This window comes from Suncus etruscus, chromosome 5 (assembly GCF_024139225.1).
Source record: "Suncus etruscus isolate mSunEtr1 chromosome 5, mSunEtr1.pri.cur, whole genome shotgun sequence".
NCBI classification, from domain to species: Eukaryota; Metazoa; Chordata; class Mammalia; order Eulipotyphla; family Soricidae; genus Suncus; species Suncus etruscus.
The window spans coordinates 13,123,067-13,143,942 of NC_064852.1; the positions used below are offsets into that span (position 1 = coordinate 13,123,067).

Sequence of the window (20,876 nt, forward strand, 5' to 3'; positions counted from 1 at the left end):
TGGCATCACACCAGTGTGTGACTTAAAAACAGCAGCAATAAATCAGGGGCAACTATGCAAGCATAATCTTTATTACCTTCTATGATAAAAGCTAGAGGTGGGAGAAGGTGGCCAACTCAGATTCAATCCCAGGTACCCCAGATGAGCCCCTAAGCACTTCCAGCTTGCAGCCCACACACATCTCACCACCATCACCAAAAATAAATAAATTAAAAAGCATATCTCTCTCTATATATATATATATCTCTTTTCTAACAAGTACATACTAACCTATAGACTGGACGCTATTCTGAGTGCCAGCAATAGAGCTGTGAACAGAACACGGAAAACAATGCCACCTGTCTTCCTGGTAGAAGTGTGGTCCCCACACTTCTCTGTGGGGCAAGTTCTCTTCGAGATAACAGAGGTTACAGCATTCACTTGCAGGCAACTGTCTTAGACTCAATCCCCAGCTCCACATATGGCTCCCATGCACTGCAGGGATTGCCTAAACTCCTCTCAACTCAAAATAAGGAAGTATGGGAGGGAAACAAAGAGCATGGGAAAAAGACAAAGAAAGGAAGAAGGAACTTGTGGAGTGAAAGACAGATGAAAAGGAATGATAAACTGGAATAACAAACATGGAAAGCAAGAGAGAGATCACACAGCAAACTGGGTGCCTGCCTTACCTGGGGACAAACCAGGTTCAATCCCAGGTACCACAGGTGGGCCCCAGAGCACAGCCAAGAGTGAATACAGAGCACTGTTGATTGTGGCCCCTAGCACACCAAAACCATAGAAAATAGAGGAAAGGTCAGGAACAGTGAGAACCCTCTATGGACACTGTTGAAATTACAGGGAGGGCCAAGTCAACAGCATCAAAGACTAGGACACAGACAGGCCTTGCATGGTCTCCTGTGCAGTGTTGGGTGTAACCCTGTTGGTCCCTAGTATCACTGGGGAAAACACAAACACAGGCTGGAAGAAGGCAACAGAGAAGCTGTAATACAGCCAATACCTGAGACATTGGTTGAGAATTTTTCTAGCCATAGTGAAAAATTGCCAATATGCCCATTCAAGATATGAACCAAACCCCAGCTGGTTAAATATGAAGAAAAAGGGGCTGGAGCATAGCACAGTGGTAGGGCATTTGCCTTGCACGCAGCTGGCCCAGGATGAACCTGCATTCCTGTCCCCTGAGGCAGGAGTGATTTCTTTTCTTTTTTCTTTTTTTTTTGGTTTTTGGGCCACACCGGGTGATGCTCAGGGGTTACTCCTGGCTATGCGCTCAGAAGTCACTCCTGGATTGGGGAACCATATGGGGTCACTCCTGGATTGGGGAACCATATGGGACGCAGGGGGATCGAACCGCGGTCCGTCCAAGGCTAGCACAGGCAAGGCAGACGCCTTACCTCTAGCGCCACCGCCCGGCCCCTCAGGAGTGATTTCTGAGCGCATAGCCAGGAGTAATCCCTGAGCGTCACCGGATGTGGCCCAAAAATAAAAAGAAACAAAACCTACATGTATCACAGCACTATTGTATAATCAGCAAAACCAAGAGATGTTTTTTGATTCTTCTTTTTTTTTTTTTGGTTTTTGGGCCACACCTAGTGACACTCAGGGGTTATTCCTGGCTATGGGCTCAGAAATCACTCCTGGCTTGGAGGACCATATGAGGCGCCGGAGGATCGAACTGTGGTCCATCCTAGGTTAGCGCCTGCAAGGCAAATGCCCTACTGTTTGCACCACTGCCCAGGCCCCAAGAGATGGTCTTGTCAAGCAGCAAGAAATGCAAGCTCTGAGGCTGCCTGGCAGAAGAATTATTACATAACCTCATCATAAAGGTGAATGTTTTTAAGAGAACAGAGCGATCGGCAGCCGTCAAAGAATTTTGGAATAAGGCTGTTTAGAGAAATATGTCTGTTTTGACAAATGTCTAAGTCATGTTCACGGGCAGGAGTCCAGCTCTGTCATAAATATTTAAATACTCAAAGGATTTTCTTCTTCCAAAGAAAAGAAAGCAGAACTAAAAGAAGCTTTGCCCAGATGACTGAGGGGATTTCTTTTAACTCTTTTGTATTACATTATTCAGATATGGCCACTTTGACTTGCCTGTTACCAAATGGCAATTTGAGAGCTAAAAAATATGGGCCATACTTGTTACACAGATCTTGGCATTTCAGTCGTTCTCCTCTAAGCCAAGACTCAGAGAGTATGTAATGCTCCTCTTTCGTCACAAGTCAAAGAACTTAAATGATCTCTCTGGGCCCAGCGACACTGTCAATGTAAGTAGCTCTTGATCCATAACCTCAGAGGTTGCAATCATATTGTAACTTTACTTTGTTTTTATAGGTCATACCCAGTGATACTCAGGGTTTGCTTCTAGCTCTGTGCGTAGGGATCACTCTTGGCGGTACTCAGGGAGCCGTGCATGGTGCCAGAGATTGAACCCAGATTGATTGCATGCAAGGCACCCACTTTAATTCGTATATTATCATCTATTTGGCCCCTTATAGATGACAGGACTCTGAGGAAAGTGTATATATAGATAGGTAGATAGGCTTTTACATATTTTCATATAGCTTGTTTTTTTTTTTTTTTTTTTTTTTTTTTTTTTTGGTTTTTGGGTCACACCCAGCAGCACTCAGGGATTACTCCTGGCTCTATGCTAAGAAATTGCTCCTGGCAGGCTCAGGGGACCATATGGGAAACCGGGATTTGAACCACCCACCTTCTGCATGCAAGGCAAATGCCTTACCTCCATGCTATCTCTCCGGCTCCTCATATATCTAATATAAAAATATATAGGCAAAAAAAACAAACAAAATATATAAACTTGTAGAAATTGGTATCATGCAGCGACAATTTTATTTATCTATTTTTGGACTTTGGGCCACGCCTAGCAGTGCTCAGAGGTTTCTCCTGGCTCTGCACTCAGAAATCACTTTTGATAGGCTCAAGGACATGTGCGATGTTGGGGATTGAACCCAGGTTGGCTGTGTGCAAGGCAATTGCCCTCACTGTTGTATTATCTCTCTAGCTCCCAAATTTTATTTATGTAATTTATTTTGGGGAAAAGGTTGCAGCTGGAGATGCTCAGGGATTTTTCCTGTAGTGCTCAGAGAACCATATGCGGTGCCAAGTTTGAATCAGGGTCAGCTACACATTAAGCAAGTTGGCAACAACACTGAAAATATGAACTGAAACCACCAAACTTAGTATTTGTCTTTCAAGGTCAGACAGGGGTGGAGATAATGGGGTACAAGAACTCTGATGAGGGAGTTGGTACTGCTGGTGGGACAGGTGTTAAAATATTATATGCCTAAAACTCAACTATTAATAAATCAGAGTTCTTTTTAAAAAAATTCCCTGTAGACAGGCTAAAAGTGATAGTACAGCGGGTAGGGCACTTGGTTTGCCAAGCACAGTGGACCTGGGTCCAATCCCCAGCACCCCATCAGGTTTCCTGAGCATTGTTAAGTGTGGCTCAAAGACAAACAAACAAAAAAAATTTTTTAACTTTATTGATTGATTGGCGCTCAGGTTACTCATGAGCTGGTTACTCCTGGCTCTGCACTCAGAAATCACCCTTGGCAAGCTAGGGGACCATATAGGATGCTAGGAATCAAACGAGGTCCCTCCAGGTCAGACACATGCAAGGCAAATGCCTCACTGCTGTGCTACCTCTCCAGCCCCTACAAACAAAACTTTTAATTGAAAAAAAAAAAATGAGCATGCAGCCGACCCAAGACCGATAGTGGTTTAATTCCCAGGACCAATGGTGGATAGATTCCTGGCATTCCATATGGTCCCTCGAGCATGCCAGGAGTGATTTCTGAGTTCAGAGCCAGGAGTGGCCCCTGAGTGCCGCTGGGTGTGACCCAAAAACCAAGAAGAAAAAAGAAAAAAAGAAAAAGAATTATTTGAGTCATTAAGAAACAGATGGCAAATGTGATTAAGAAACAACAGTTAGGGGCCAGGGAAATAAAAATCAGTAGGGCATTTGCCTTGCATGCAGCCAACACAGGACAGACCCAGGTTCGATTCCTGGTATCCCATAAGATCCCTGAGACTGCCAGGAGTAATCCCTGAGCACCAATGGGTGTGGTCCACAAATGAACAAACAAACAAACAAACAACAAAAAAAGAACAACACAAAGTTAAATAAATCATAAACAAGAATTTTCAAATTGAGGATGGCAGGCATGTACTCCAACAGGCTTGAAGGGTCTCAGCAAAAAACAGACTCAACTAGGAGCTGGAGAAATAGCACAGAGGGGAGGGAATTTGCTTTGCACAGACAACCCGGGTTTGATTCCTGGCATCCCATATGATCCCCTGAGCACTACCAGGAGTGATCCCTGAACAAAGAGCCAGGAATAACCCTTGAGCACTGCCAGGTGTGGCCCAAAAAATAAAAAATCTAAAATAAAATAACAGACTCAGCTAGGAAAACTTCAAGACACACTGTACTAAAAAACCCAAAAGACAGAGACAGAATACTGAAAGCAACAAGATCAAAAAATGAACTTACATATAAAGGAAGTCTGTAAGATGTGCAGCAGATCTATCAAATGAAACTGCAATCCACAAGAACATGGAAGGATACAACACAAAAACTCAATGAAATTAACACTTCATCTGTCCAGCTAGATTGCCATTCAGATTTGAAAGAATGATACAGAGCTTCATGGACAGGCTGAACAGATTTAGGAAATTCATAGACCTGAAACCAGTGTTGTGAGAAGCATTAAAAGAGCTCTCTAGGGGCCGGAGAGATAGCACAACGGTAGGGTGTTTGCTTTGCAAGCGGCTGACCCAGGACAGACTGTGGTTCGAATCCTAGCTTCCCATATGGTCTACCGAGCCAGCCAGGAGCGATTTCTGAGCGTAGAACCAGGAGTAATCCCTGAGCATCACCAGGTATGACCCAAAAACCAGCCAACCAACCACCAAACAAATAAATAAAAGGGCTCTCTAAAGAACAGGACACATTTCCCAATATGTGGCATTGAGTTTGGCACTCACAAATGGTGCATATGGTTGGCTGCCCCCTACTACACTAAGAAAAGTTACATTTTCTTTGTGTGTGTGTGTGTGTGTGTGTGTGTGTGTGTGTGTGTGTGTGTGTGTGTTTGGGTCATACCCGGCAGTGCTCAGGGGTTACTCCTGGCTCCATGCTCAGAAATTGCTCCTGGTAGGCATGGGGGATCATATGGGACGTGGAATTTGAACCGATGACCTTCTGCATGAAAGGCAAACGCCTTACCTCCGTGCTGTGCTATCTCTCCGGTCCGGGATTTTACATTTTCAATAATTAATTAGCAGCTTGTTTATATTGGTTAAATTCACTTAGCAATCAAACATCACAAATTGACTTCTATTGATTTATTTTCTGATAATCGCATTTACCATTTTTTTGTTTTGTTGGAGAAAGTTAGATGAAATAAATGTTATATGCCTGACAAGGGGGCTGGCTGTGGGGTATGAGGGAACCTGGGGATATTGGCTGAGGGAGGACACTGGTGGAAGAATTGGTGTTGGAACACTGTATAACTGAAATAACTATTATAAACAACTTTGTAAATCATGGTGTTTTTATATTTTTTATCATTTTTTTGGGGGGGAGGGCCACACCCTGTGGTGCCCAGCAATTACTCATAGTTCTGAGCTCAGAAATCACTCCTGGCATGCTTGGGGGACCATAATGGATGTGAGGGATTGAACCCAGGTTGGACCCAATCATGGTATTTTAAGAAAATTAAAAGGAGGGGCCGGAGTGGTAACACAGTTGGTAGGGAGTTTGCCTTGCATGTGGCTGACCCAGGATGGACCCGGAAGTTACCCCTGAGTGCCGTCAGGTGTGGCCCAACAGCCCCCCCAAAAAAATTAAAAGAAAAAAAGATGAGAGAAAGGGATAAAAAATGTAAATCTTGGGGCTGGAGTACAGTGGGAAGGCACTTGACTTGCACACAGCAGACCTAGGTTCAATCCTTGACACCCTAGTTCCCTGAGCATCACTAGGAGTGATCTGAGCACAGAGCCAGGGGTCAAGCCTGAGCACTGACAGTTGAAAAACAATAAAACCTCATAAAAACAAAACAAAACAAAAACCATTTCCCCAAATCCAAAGTTGTAATACTAATGTTAACCACATGGGTAATACTGAGTGTGAGCAGCTCTCAGAATTCAGAGCTTAATTTTAAAAAGTGAAGCTAAACACAGAAATTAGAAGCACTGAAATTGTGATTAGGGTATAATTTACAGATATCTTGCGTCCAGATATTTATGACTCTCCTGAAAAATCCCTACAATATATACCTCTCCATTCCTCTAAACGAGAGCCCACAGTGGAAGCAGATTTGATTGGCAGATTTGAGTTCCTAGCTTACTACTGAACAGTTTGTTCTATAATGGAATATTCCAACCAAATACCAATGAATTTTAAGACCTTTTTCATGAATTGTCCTGCAAGTTAATAGTTTAAATCAAAATGTGCAACTTTAAGACATTTCATTTCTAGCATTGTTTACAGAGTCATTGAAAACCACTGCTTCAATTTCCCAACCTTAAACAAAAGATCTTCAAGTTAGATTCCCAGTACTCTTTCCAGCATTCAGAGCCATCTGCGTTTATTGTCATCACAAATATATTTTAAAAAGAAAGTGCATCTGAAGCAATCAGTTCTGATAAGCAATGACATAACCGAATATTACAGGACCGAAATTTTGTTTAAACTACAATGGCTCAGTGTGCGGGAGGGGAGAAATGGGTAAACTAGAAAATAAAATTTGCCTACAGATGTCTACCTCTAGGAAAAGGAAGTTATTCTGAGTTATATAACAAAAATAAACCTCCCACCAGAGATCTTGGAAATCTTGAATTTTTTTCCTGCAGGAGGATTTATTATTTTCCACTGAGTGTCCAGTCATGCGTTTTCTTCTTGTTTCTATTCATAGCACCAGATCCTGACTAGCATGCACAACCTCAAAAGAAAAGAAAGACTAAATACAAACTGTGTAAAATTAAATTAAATAAAGCAAAAGCAAAAGGCACACATCCAGGCTGGCCACCCGGGGTGGGAGACTGTTAATGTGTGCCGGAGCTCCGGGCACTCACCTTATATGCGACGCTGTTGGAGGAGTCCACAATGATAAACAGGGGCTTCCTGGTGAAAGGATAGAGATCCCCAGGATGGAGGCTGAGAAAACAACCACAGTAACAATAAGCACTTGTATAGATATATGGAACTCAGCTATATGACAGTGCTCAGGAACTATTCCTCACTGAGTGCTCAGGGGACTTTGTGGAGCCAGAGATCAACTCGGGCCTCCAGCAAAGCATGCATGATAGGCCTTGTAGCTCTCTCTTGGGCCTATGAAACCTGATCCTACATCAGGTGATGGTATGCATGTGTGAGGCCCCATGTTCCATTCCCAGCACCCTTCAGAACACCAAGCACTCTGGATATGGCCCTGGTAACCAGCAGATACCAACGGGAAAGTCCCTATTAGAAAAGAAAAGGAAAAATAAATCTCATCCTTTGTTCTACTCATATTACCTTTTCATCATAGCACAGATGGGAAACTGAAGAATTTAGCAGAAGACAAAGTTTATATTTACTGGGAGAGAATTCAGCAATTTTACTTGGGATTACAAATTCATAGACAATTCTTATTCAAGTTCAAGATTATCTACTGAACACATAGAATGAAAAGCTCAGAAGTCTAGATACTTTAAGATACTTGCTGAACATTTGAAAGTCCTGTCTTTATTTTGGAGGGGGATGAGGAGGGCTTGGTGATGATGGTTAATGGGTCATACTAGGTTTTATGTTACTTAGCTTGGAGTTCAAGGGACCATGTGGTTCCAGGAAACCACTGGAGGGCTCATTCATGCATTTCCGGCCCTTTGAGCTATTGCCCAGGTCTTAAAGGTCCTTCTTAAAATATGTTTGGGGGCCAGCATGTAGGTCCGTGGAGGGGAGGGCCACACCTTGTGGTGCCCAGCAATTACTCCTAGTTCTGAGCTCAGAAATCACTCCTGGCACGCTTGGGGGACCATGATGGATGTGAGGGATTGAACCCAGGTTGGACCCAATCATGGTATTTTAAGAAAATTAAAAGGAGGGGCCGGAGTGGTAACACAGTTGGTAGGGAGTTTGCCTTGCATGTGGCTGACCCAGGATGGACCCGGAAGTTACCCCTGAGTGCCGTCGGGTGTGGCCCAACAGCCTCCCCAAAAAAAATTAAAAGAAAAAAAGATGAGAGAAAGGGATAAAAAATGTAAATCTTGGGGCTGGAGTACAGTGGGAAGGCACTTGACTTGCACACAGCGGACCTAGGTTCAATCCCTGACACCCTAGATAGTTCCCTGAGCATACTTTGCATGCATAAGGTCCTATATATGAGGGTGATGGTGCATCATGTAAAACAAAAACAGGTTTTTTTGTTTTTTTTGTTTTTGGTTTTTGGGTCATACCCAGCGGTGCTCAGGGGTTACTCCTGGCTGTCTGCTCAGAAATAGCTCCTGGCAGGCACGGGGGACCATATGGGACACCGGGATTCGAACCAACCACCTTTGGTCCTGAATCAGCTGCTTGCAAGGCAAACGCCCTGTGCTATCTCTCCGGGCCCAACAGGTTTGTATTTTAACGAACTTCAAAATCGGTATTTTAATAATTCAGGCTATGTTAATATTATAGAAATTAAGAAAAATTTTATCTAGCCTTTGTTTTATAGCCTTTATTTCCTCAATATGTTTGTATAAGGATTAGATGAGGGTAAACAGATGTATTGGCTCAAAGAAAAATCTACTGCATTTGAGCCAAAGGCTAAAATCTAGCAATTGAAAAAGTCATTGCTTAGGAATATCACAATTTTGATTCGCATGCATCCTTTCCCAGTAGTAGATAATGTACTTAAGCACATTAGGAGTGTAAATAAAAAGAAACAAAATGATGTGCCAATGAACAGCATTAAACCTCAATATATTTAAAATATAAGTTTTCTAATATTAATTATTTATCAATAAAGTCAATGACAACAACATAAGATTTGGGGAAATCGTTAGCAATTATAATTATTGACTGCTTCCTGTCTACTCTTGCTGGGTCATATTAGGTCATCCTATTCTAGAATAAGAACAGTTCATGGTTTAATGCAAAGTACTTTTTTTTTTTTTTGGTTTTTGGGCCACACCCTGTGAGGCTCAGGGGTTACTCCTGGCTATGCGCTCAGAAGTTGCTCCTGGCTTCTTGGGGGACCATATGGGACGCCGGGGGATCGAACCGCTGTCCGTCCTAGGTTAGCGCAGGCAAGGCAGGCACCTTACCTCCAGCGCCACCGCCCGGCCCAGTTTAATGCAAAGTACTTTTATGCAAAGAAATGTAGCTGCAAACAAGTAATGTAACGTTTTCAATCATACTGCTCACAACTAGAGAAATTCTAGAGTCAATAATCACTCAAGTAATGAATGTGCTATATTAAAAATAAAAAAAAAAAGAGCATGGGAGGCCAGGTCATAGCAGAGCAGGTAGGCATTTGCCTTGCATGTGACCTACTCAGGTTTGATCCCTGGCATCTCATATGGTCCTGAGCCTGCCAGGAGTGATTTCTGAGCACAGATCCAGGAATAATTCCTAAGCACCACTGCTGAATGTGACCCCAAAACAAACAAAAATAAAATTAAGAGTATGGATTTGTGGACGTAGCTCAATGACAGTGTGTGTCACCTGCCTATGTGAGGCCATTGACTTGATCCCCGGCACTACCCCGCATTATCAAATTCAATCCCAAGCACCATAATAAGTGTGGCCCCAGCCGTGCAGGAACTAATAAACAGAGCAAACTCTCACAGGTGGATAAATCACTCAATCAAATCCAGAGAGTCAGTATAGATGAGAAGGTGCTTGCCTGCATGCAGCTAACCTAGGTTTGAATCACAGTATCTTACAGGGTCTCCGAGTACTTCCAGGCATGATTCCTGTGCACACAGCCAGATGCAAGCCCCCACTTGCGGTAACTCCAAATAGTAAATTAAATCAAATAATTCAATTACTTATGTTCTTTTGTGCTTTATCAAGCATTTCATTAAAGAAATCAGGATTCACATTAGCATCATCATGTCCTGATATATTATTTGTGTATATATTTATGGCCTCTCCAAACTTAAATATGATTCTGTTTCATGCCATATCCCCTAGTACATGAAGAGTGCCTAAAATAAAATAGAGACTCAGGAAAAAGTTTAAGGGCCAGAGCAACAGTCCAATGGGTAGGCTGCTTGCATGTGACTGACCAGAGTTCAATCCCTGGGATTCTGTATAGTCCCTCAAGCACCATTCAGAGTGATTCTTGAGTGCAGAACTAGGAATAACCTCTGAGCATCATTGGGTGTGGCCAAAAACCAAAGTGAAAAAGGAAAGAAAAAATATAGTCATAAACATCAGCCAAAGGTTCTAAATTCCAAGAACAGTGAGACCCTGAAGTAGTTTGGAATTAAAACAACTACTATTCATAGTGGGGTGAGAAAACACTTCTAATTCTAAAAATAGTCACCATTTTGGTTAGTATTTTCTGAGACAGCTGAAGTTTTATACTGGGAGATCCAGAGTACATACCAGTGCATTTCCTTGTGGGCCTGATTTCGTTTGTGGATGGCATCTCCATTTATAATATCCCGGTTACTATTAGTTAGTACCCCTCCAAAGTCATAAGGACCTATAAAACCAAACGGAAGAATCCTAGACTTCAATTGGAAGGCAACCATCTGCTGTTAAAATACAAAAACACTGCAATTCTCTCATTGCGACAAACGAAAGACAATCATAAAACATTTTGATTATTGAAAATTTTAACATTTAAAGTTCTTTTTTTCTTGGCCACACCCAGAGGTGCTCAGGGCATATTCCTGGCTCTGTGCTCAGGGATCACTCCTGGCAGTGCTGGGTGGACCATATGGGGTGCCGGGGATGAAGCCTGGGTGGGCTTTGTACAAGGCAAACGCCCTACCCGCTGTGCTATCACTCCGGCCCCCTTAACATTTGAGTTCAATGCGGCATTTTAAATGATTTCAGTATGTTGCCCATATCAACATTAAAAAAATCATTTAGTTATTCATCGGTTCTTCAAGCAGAATACAATGAGAAACAAAACAAGAATCAGAGTATCCCTTTACTTTTGGGAATAAAAGGGGCTGGAGGCTGGGATAACTTACTCGGAGGGAGACACATGCCTTACATATGTAAGTCCTGAATTCTATTCCCAGTGTCATGGGATAGGAAACAGGATGACATTCTAATGATCTTTATATTTTCAGCAAAATTAAAATCCCAAGTTTCGTAGAATTAAGTATAGAATGAAGCCTTAATTATGAAATCATTAAATATTCTATTAAGAGAGTCACTCGTTGAAAACTTTAGGAGCATTTTTTGATAGAATTTGAAAGAATTTGAAAATTTGAAAAGAATTTGAAATTTGCCATTTTTTTTCATTTTTTGTTTTGTTTTTGGGTCACACCCAGCAGTGCGCAGGGGTTCCGCCTGGCTCTATGCTCAGAAATCGGCCCTGGCAGACACAGGGAACCATATGGGATGCCGGGATTCGAACCACTGTCTTCTGAATGCAAGGCAAACGCCTTACTTCCATGCTATCTCTCCGGCCCCAAAATTTGCAAATTTCTTGGCAAAAACTTAAACAAAAAAATTTTCTTTATATTTTTTTGGCCACATCCAGAGATGCTCAGGACTTACTCCTGTTTTACTCTTGGGATCACTCCTGGCAGTGCTCAAGAGACCATATGGGAAGCTGGAGATCAAACCTGTGTCAACCCTATAAAAGGCAAGCGCCTTATCCAATGTAGTATCACTCCAGCCTCCAAAGTATTTTGTTTTTTGTTTTTGGGCCACAATCCAAGGGCACTCAGGGGTTACTTTTGTGCTCAGGAATCACTCCTGGCAAGCTTGGGGGACCATATGGGATATCGGAGATCGAACCCAGGATGGCCACATGCAAGGCAAACGCCTTACCCACTGTGCTATTGCTCTGGTCCCCAAAGTTTTATTTTTAAAGCCAATTTTCAGAATACAGAAAAATCATTATTGTTATTATTTTATCAATTTCTATACTTCTAGTTTTGAAGTTAGCCATTTCCCAATGGCCCTATCAGTTTGTTGAATTCTTGTTCAAATGAAACAGCAACTATGAAATGTTCAAAATAATTTCTCTCCAGGGACCATTCAGTCAGTACTTTGAAAAGCGTAAAACAAGAGTTCAATGTGTAGGCCAAGGCTCAGAAAGTCTGATTTTACAGTATGCATTATAAGACAAAGAACTTATTAGAAATAAAAGTGTTAATTATCTATAAAGAACTAACATAGTTCATGATTTCACCTCACTTTTAATTACGAGTTATATTTCATCTCCTAATCAAAACATCTTTGACATTTGTTTTGTTTTGTTTTCATTTTAATACTTTCAGAGGATCTGTAGGTCATGCAAGGAAGATGGCAGGGACATGCACTGTATAAAGGAATGCAAATTTCAACAAACAGATGAAGAGGAAAGTGTGAAGAAAAAAAATTGCTTGCCCTCAGATTTAATTAATTGACTGTCTCTGAATTCTCATCTGTTCTGATTAATTCCAAATTTTGGGGGGGCCAGTTTTAAAGTCTTGTTCTGAAACAGCATCCCAGTATTTTACAAGCTGAATCCATCAAAACCAAATCATTGACAGAAAACGAAACTATAACAAGGACTTGAACTTTCACAGTTACAAAAATGCACTGATTTCTACAAAGACTTTCAGCCACATGAAGCCAATGACCAGACTCCCTAATGCATCAGACTTAGGAAATGTCTATGATGCAAAGTAAATGGCTGGGCTTGGTTATTCAATTATCTTTTGCAAATCTGATAGTGAGTCATGCCTTTCATAGGTGGATGTGCCAATGATTTACAGACTTCAAGCCTCTAAGATCTCAGCAAATCAAGCAGAGTGATTTGTCTTTAAGGTTATTCAGGTCTAGCCAATAATTCAGGAAGTCAAATTAGGCTTCAAATTTGGAAGCTTCCCTAGAAAGCTTGACAAGGTCTGTGGGCTATGAGGCCATCGTCTTGTAGAAAATAAAGAGAATTCAAGCCCCGCTCACAATAGGGAGCATTCCTTTATTGTACCTTCACTATCAGAACGACCTGTGGGGAAAACGCCAGTGGCTGACAGGTAAATCAGAAGCACGCTATTGGCAGGCAGCTCCTAAAATAAAGAGAAACACAGATACAACATAACGAGAGGAAAAGGTGTTATTTAAAAGTTGGGCCTATCTGAAAACTGTGGGGCGAAAACAGAACCTGAGTTTAAAACACTATCCATCATTTCCTACAAAAGTCATGCAATAATGATCCATCTTTAATCTGTCTGAAGACATTCTCTCCTTCTAAAACCTGATCTTTAAGAGGATCTATCTGCCTAGAAAAACTTGAAAGGGGAAAATAAAGACACTGAGGTCAGGTCGCAGAGATCAATCCAAGGATGCTACACTTGATCACCTCTGGGAGGAAATCCATAATCATAGGTTTTGTTGATGACCAAGATGCTTGAGAGCTGAGAGCTGCATGGATAGATTTGTCAAAGCAAAACCTACTCCTGTGTTTTAGCTCTGCACAGACTACTGCACCTAGCACAGTTCAGGAATAAAAGTCTACCAAAGAAGAATAATAAATTAATGATAAGGAGAAATTTCTAGACCCCAAATGCTTAGGATATTATAAAGACCATTTTTCCTTTCTAGATTTTTTTGGGAGGAAGGTTTGGGCTAATCACAGTGGTGCTCTGGGATCACTCCTGGCTCTGCACTCAAGCATCATTACTGGTGGTGCCTGGGAAGCCATATGGGACTCTGGGGATTAAATCCAGAAACAATTGGCCTTGTGCAAGACAAGTGCCCTCCATGCACATTATTATCTCTCCAGCCCCCTTTCTTTCCAAACTTTTATCTAAAATTGCTTATTGTTTTGTTTTGGAGCCATACCTAACAAAGCTCAGGGGAACATATGTGGTGCTGTAGATCAAATCTGCATGCAAGGTAAGTGCCCTATCTATTGCATCATCTCTCCAGCCACAGTACTTTATTAAATAGTCAAAGAAAAGTATGACTTGCAAGTTCCATTCAGGGCACACATTTCCCAGACAGTAAAATTTATCTTGCATCACAAATACCTTAAAAGAGGCTGCTAAGAATGTATACAATTGGCTGAAGGTTGGTTTGTAGAGCAGATACTTGTGAGGGTTTTCTCGTCGTGCAGGTTTGTCAGCTGATTCCTACATTTACACACAGAAAATATTATACATACAAACTATTTGGCAGATGAAGTATAAACATCTTAAAATGTTTAGGTGTGTATGTATGGTTATAGAAATATTTAACTATTTGTCTAATAAGTAGAAATAGTACTTCTAAGCAGGAAAAGATCACATTGGTCTACAATTATTTTTGATAAAGAAAATCCTTTCATATTTTTCATGTTGAATTTCCAAGTATTTGAGATTCCCTCTCATTTCTGTTTGTGATTAATGTCTCTTTTCAAAGCCCTGTGGTCTGAGAAGATAGTTGATACAATTTCTCTCTCCTATTTTTCTTATGTTTTTCAGGCCACACTCAGCAGTGCTCAGGGGTTACTCCTGGCTCTGCATTCAGAAAGTAATCCTAGCAGTGCTTGGGGGACCATAGGAGATGCTGTGGATCAAACCTGAGTCAGCCGTGTGAAAGACAAACACCCCACCTGATCGTTCTGGCCCTATGATTTCTATCTTCTTGATTTTATGGAGATATGTTCTGTGACTCAGCATGTGTTCTTTCTAACAAAATGTACCACGATTTTATCTATTTATTGTGGTCCCTGGGTCATTCCTGTAGTCAAGAATCACTCCTGGTGGGGCTCCCGTGACTCTAGAGGGAGTCCAGGTTGGCAATTCAAAGACAGTACCCCATCTACTGTACCATCTCCCAACCCCTAATTTTCACTCTTTTGGGGTGGGGAGCATGTTTGAGCTATACTAGTGATGTTCAAGTCTTATTGCTTGTGATGAGCAGCTATTTTTCACCTTTCTTTTTATTCAGTGTTATTTTTACTATGCAATATATTTATTTTTACTATATCAAAAGAAATCTTTATATACACTTGAAACTTTGTTTTTTTGGGGGCCACACCTGATGCTACTCAGGATTTACTCCTGTCTCTGTGCTCAAGGATCATTCTTAGTAGTGCTCAGAAAACCATATGGGATGCCAGGGACTGAACCTGGGGTTGGTAGCATGCAAAGCAAGCACCCTACTCACTGTACTATCTCGCTGGTGCCAAAAGGACACTTGTTCTTTATTGTTTTTGGCAGCACACCCAGCAGTGCTCAGACTTACTGCTGGCTTGGTACTCAGGGATCGATCCTGGCAGTGCTTGGGGATCATATAGGGTGCTGGGTATTATGCTCTTTATACTCTATCAGGAATCCTCAAACTTTTTAAACAGGGGGCCAGTTCACTGTCCCTCAGACCATTGGAGGGTCTGACTATAGTAAAAACAAAACTTATGAACGAATTCTTATGCACACTGCATATATCTTATTTTGCAATGAAGAAACAAAACAGATTTAAATACAATATGTGGCCCACTGGCCATAGTTTGAGGACCACTGTGTCTATGTTATATAACATATCCCCTATATTATATAACACTGTATGTTATAAACAGCATTCCATGAGAAGGGGAAACAGAAAGCGTAACCACAAATGTAGGCAGTCCTTCACCTGCATTCCTGGCTTATTCATCTGGGAAGCTAAATTCATGGGCTCCCTTTCCAGGGCTTGTAGCATCCGAAACATGTCGACGGTTAGTTCACTGAACTTCACCTGCGAGAACCAAACCTGGTCATTAGCTTAACCTGCAGACTGAAGTCTTCACCCTGTCTCATCACTCAACTCAGAGGACGTCTGAACACTGCCTATGTTACTAGCCAGTATTTTACTACAAAAAATTTCCAAAGACTGAAAGACTTCTGTGACATCCGTGGGCTCATGTGAAGCCCTATAAAACTGACATTTCTCTGTAGCTGTTTTATCATCTATCCTTCTTTAGATCTGTCAATTCCCATTGTAATTTTTCCCCTGATTTTGGGGCCACACCTGGCATCACACAGGTGTTGCTCCTGGCTCTGCATTCAGAAATCACTCCTGGCAGGCTCGGGGGATCATATAGGATGTTGAGTATCAAACTTTGGTCAGATGCATGCAAGTCAAATGTGCTCTTGCTCTGGCCCCCTCCCACTGTAATTCTGAGGGACTTTCTATGCAATGGATTACTTACCACCCAACTCAAAGAGATTAAAGGTCAGGCCTAGCTAGCAATGAGATATTTTTCCGGCACAACAGTATCGGGGGCCACCAGACCTACACCCATGGTGCTGGGAGGCATATAGTGCCAGGGATCAAAGTCAGGGCCTCATGCATGCAGGACACATGCTCCAGCCCTTTGAGCTATCCGAGATGTGGCCAAAGTGCCTTCAAGTTTCACCCATTCACCATCAGTACCGCTAAGCAAGGGAATCAGAAAAGACCTTCAGAGCTGCACTTTAGAAGATAATAAAATTAAACCTTTCAGGGGTTAAAAGTCTACAACTCAGATAACCCAAAAAGAAAAAGAAAAATAGCGTATTTTAAGACAAATAAAAATTGAAAAAAATTCATGATAAGTAGATCTGAAAAAAAATTGTTTCTGTTTTTGTGGGCCATACCTGACAATGTTCAGGGGTTACTCCTGGCCCTGAGTTAAGGAATCACTCTTGGCAGATTCAGGGACCATATGAGTTGCCAGAGCTCAAACCCAGATTATTTGTGTGCAAGCAAATGCCCTGCTCAGTGTATTATCACTTCAATCCCTGAAAATAATGAAAAGGTCATAAATGTAGCTCAGTGCTATAGTCAATGCTTTGCATTTGTTATTCCTTGAGTTTGATTTCCAGCACTTAAAAAATAAAATGGTAGGGAATTTGTCTTGTACATGGTCGACCCCCCAAGCTTGCCAGGAGTGATTTCTGAGCACAAAGCCAGGAGTAACCCCTGAGCCTATCGGGTATGGCCCAAAAGACAAATAAACAAATAAAAACAAGAAAGAAAGAATTGGGGCTGGGAAGGTGGTGCTAGAGGTAAGGTGTCTGCCTTGCAAGCACTAGCCAAGGAACGGACCTCGGTTTGATCCCCCGGCGTCCCATATGGTCCCCCCAAGCCAGGGGCGATTTCTGAGCACATAGCCAGGAGTAACCCTTGAGCGTCAAACGGGTGTGGCCCAAAAACAAAGAAATAAATAAAGAAAGAAAGAAAGAAAGAAAGAAAGAAAGAAAGAAAGAAAGAAAGAAAGAAAGAAAGAAAGAAAGAGAGAGAGAGAGAGAGAGAGAGAAAGAAAGAAAGAAAAACACTAAAAACAAAAATTAAAATAAAAATAAATAACAGCAAATGTAAACACAAAATGCGAGAAATATTTAAGAAGAGAAAGAATTCAAATGAGGGTAAATAAAACATTATAGTATAAAATATGGAAAATTAAAAAGCAAAACAAAAGTTTAACTGTTTTGTTTTTAGTATTTTTTGTTTGAGCCACACCCAATGGTGCTCAGGGCACTCCTGGCAGGCTTGGAGGACCATATGAGATGCCAGGAATGGAAACTGGGTCCTTCCTGGGTCAGCCACTTGCAAGACAAATGCCCTGCTCCTGTGCTATCGCTCCATCCCCAAAGTTCGACTTTTTTTTTCAAATAGGACTTCTTCCTGGCTCTGCACTCAGGGATCACTACTGGCAGTGCTCAAGGGACCTTATGTGGTACCAGAACTGAACTGGGCCATGTAGAAGGCAAGTGTGCTGTCTGTGCTGTCTCTCTGTCCCCTCCAAATGAATTATAAACATAATTTCTTCACAAATCTTTACCTGGTTGTTACAATTGCCAATGATGAGTGCATCAGCCAGAGACAACTGTCCCACAATCATGCCCTGTTCCAGCAACGGGGCTCCTGTTTCAGCAAGGCGATTAGAAGTGATAACAATAGTATTGTCATCATTTAATACCATTACAGGGTCAGCCTAGAGGAAGAAAGCAATAGAAATGAACCGACGGCCAAGGCAGAATAACAAAACTTCCTTCTTATCTTTCAGTAAAACTGTAACCCGCATAAAGCTTTTACTTATGCCTAATTATGACCTTTCTGATCAAAAACTGACCTCAATGAAAGCTGCTACTTCTTGAAGCACCAGGTTCCATTCTACTTGATCTTCTGTATTGAAACGGTGAGTATAATCCTCAATTTCATCTGATAATTCCTGATTCGAAAATCACAAAGGACAATGGTTATTCCAATACAAAAAGGATTATTATATTCTACCAAGTTCTTTCTTTATTTAAAACATACATTATATCATTGACGTAGTTGATCATAATACATGTTTCCAGGTAAGTAAAAGCAGTTATTTAAAAAAATAGAAAAATAGAAAAAAAATCGAAGAGAGAAACCAGAAAGAAAAAAGATACAGTAGCAAGCACATTTGTGAAATTACTGAATCTCCAAAAAGTATAATTAATACAATGTCAGAAGGTTTAGTAAGCTCTTGTTAAGAGTTAGACAACAAACTCCTTTTTTTTTTTTTCAGAGACAGGGTCTCGCTATGTTGCCCAGGCTGGAGTGCAGTGGCTATTCACAGGCACGATCCCACTACTGGTCAGCACGGGAGCTTTGACCTGCTCCGTTCCCAACCTGGGCCAGTTCGCCCCTCTTTAGGCAACCTGGTGGTCCCCCGCTCCCGGGGGGTCACCCTATTGATGCTGAACTTAGTGCGGACACCCGATTGGCATAGAGCACTGCAGCCTAGAACTCCTGGACTCAAGCGATCCTCCGGCCTCAGCCTCCGGAGTTAGCTGGGACTAGAGGCACCATGCCCGGCTACAACAACTCTTGTTGTCCATTCTAATTGAGGTGTTCTTTGAGGGAATGACAGCATCAAACAAATGAAGTCCATCAACTCAAAGCACTATTACAGATACTCCAACTTTCAGGGGCATGTACTCAGCTTCCAGGTTCCCTGGAGGAAGGAAGATATGGGGGGAGGGTGCTCACACTCGCTCCAAAAAGCCCTGATGGTATCAGCCCCCAAACTGGTGTCCCTAAGGTGTCAGATTAGTCAGATTAGTGTCCCCGAAGGAAACCAATACCAAGTTCTTGTTTTGTTTTTGTTTTTGAGTCACACATAGCTCTGCGCTCAAAAATCGCTCCTGGCAGGCTCAGGGGTCCATATGGGATGCCGGGATTCGAAACACCATCTATCCTGAATTGGATATATGCAAGGCAAACACCCTACTGCTGTGCCATCTCTCTGCCCCCCAATACCAGGTTGTTAAGGAAGAACTATAGAGTTAAGAAGCTTGAGTGCTACCACTATATATTCCCAAATACAACGAAATACAACCAAAAACAGGAATAAAAACTACAAATACAAAACTCCAAAATGAATCTTTTTTTTTTTTTTTTTTTTTGGTTTTTGGGCCACACCTGGCAGTGCTCAGGGGTTATTCCTGGCTGTCTGCTCAGAAATAGCTCCTGGCAGGCACGGGGGACCATATGGGACACCGGGATTTGAACCAACCACCTTTGGTTCTGGATCGGCTGCTTGCAAGGCAAACGCCGCTGTGCTATCTCTCCGGGCCCCAAAATGAATCTTGAGAACTCAACTACCTATTTGTGTTATATCAGAAAAGAACTTGTGAAAGAAAATCCAAAATTCTTAACATTTACAAAAGAATACCCAGCTGATTTTTTCTGGTCTATGTCAAACCTTTTTCTTTTGTTTGTTTGTCTTTGTGTCACACCTGGCATTGCTCAGGGGTTACTCCTGGCACTCAGAAGTCACACCTGACAGGCGGGGGGACCATATGGGATGCTGGAATTCAAACAACTGTCAGTCCTGGATCAGCTGTGTGCAAGGCAAATGCCCTACCTCTGTGCTATCTCTCTGGACCCTATATCAAACCATTTTTATAGTTATATTAATAAATCATAGGGGAAGACATAGGAAAACTTGCCAAAATCATCCCAAAATATCTGAGTATAAGAATGAATAACTAGGCCACTGAAGCCTAAAAACTGAATAGAATGCAACCAAAATATAGGATGCAAGAAGTATCGGAACTGAATGGATCTGAGAGCAGTAGCATGGATCTGAGAGCAGCTGCATCGTAGCTACGTGAGTTAACAAAGGACTGTGTGATGAGAAAATTCTAAAGAGATGGAAAACCCAAAACTCACAGATGTGACATGTGAGCTGATCTATATTCATGGCCTTTGAACTCAAATTTTTTTGCTGTCATTTGGAGGCCACAGTTGGGGTTGTTCAGGGACTGCTCGGAGTTTTTAGTCAGGGATTGCTCCTGGAGGGGCAATCAACTCATAAAGCATGTACTGAGCTCTTTGAACTAGCTTGCCGATCCTAAATATTTTGGGTTTTTTTGTTTGTTTTTGTGTCACACCTGACAGCACTCAGGGTTACTCCTGGCTTTGTGCTCAGAAATCGCTCCTGGTAGGCATGGGGACCATATGGGATGCTGGGATTCAAACCAACGTTGGTCCTGGATAAGCTGTACGGAAGGCAAAGACCCTATAGCTGTGCTATCTCTCCAGCCTTGATCCTAAATATTTTTACTTCTTTACTTACAGTTTCTAATCTTCATCAACTGTCGAGTGGTGCAATGCAAATCATGCTGCAGAAACAAAAGTTAGGAGTGCAGGTATTTTCCACTGTTGTGCATCTGAGGCAGAGAACAGAAGCAGCCTTTACCGATACTTTCAGAAGTTACATACACAATGC

General features: G+C 41.9%; 1 protein-coding gene across 1 annotated transcript in view; it reads right to left on the reverse strand.

Moving 5' to 3' along the window:
- Positions 1-20,876, reverse strand: part of SCAI (suppressor of cancer cell invasion) — a 144,720-nt gene that overhangs the window by 23,487 nt on the left and 100,357 nt on the right. The window contains exons 8-14 of the mRNA XM_049774152.1: positions 18,243-18,341; positions 17,952-18,104; positions 15,782-15,883; positions 14,197-14,298; positions 13,155-13,233; positions 10,601-10,700; positions 7,099-7,180 (exon numbers count right to left, since the gene is read on the reverse strand). Of these exons, the coding sequence (XP_049630109.1) occupies positions 7,099-7,180; positions 10,601-10,700; positions 13,155-13,233; positions 14,197-14,298; positions 15,782-15,883; positions 17,952-18,104; positions 18,243-18,341 (717 nt within the window). The remainder of the gene's footprint in view (positions 1-7,098; positions 7,181-10,600; positions 10,701-13,154; positions 13,234-14,196; positions 14,299-15,781; positions 15,884-17,951; positions 18,105-18,242; positions 18,342-20,876) is intronic.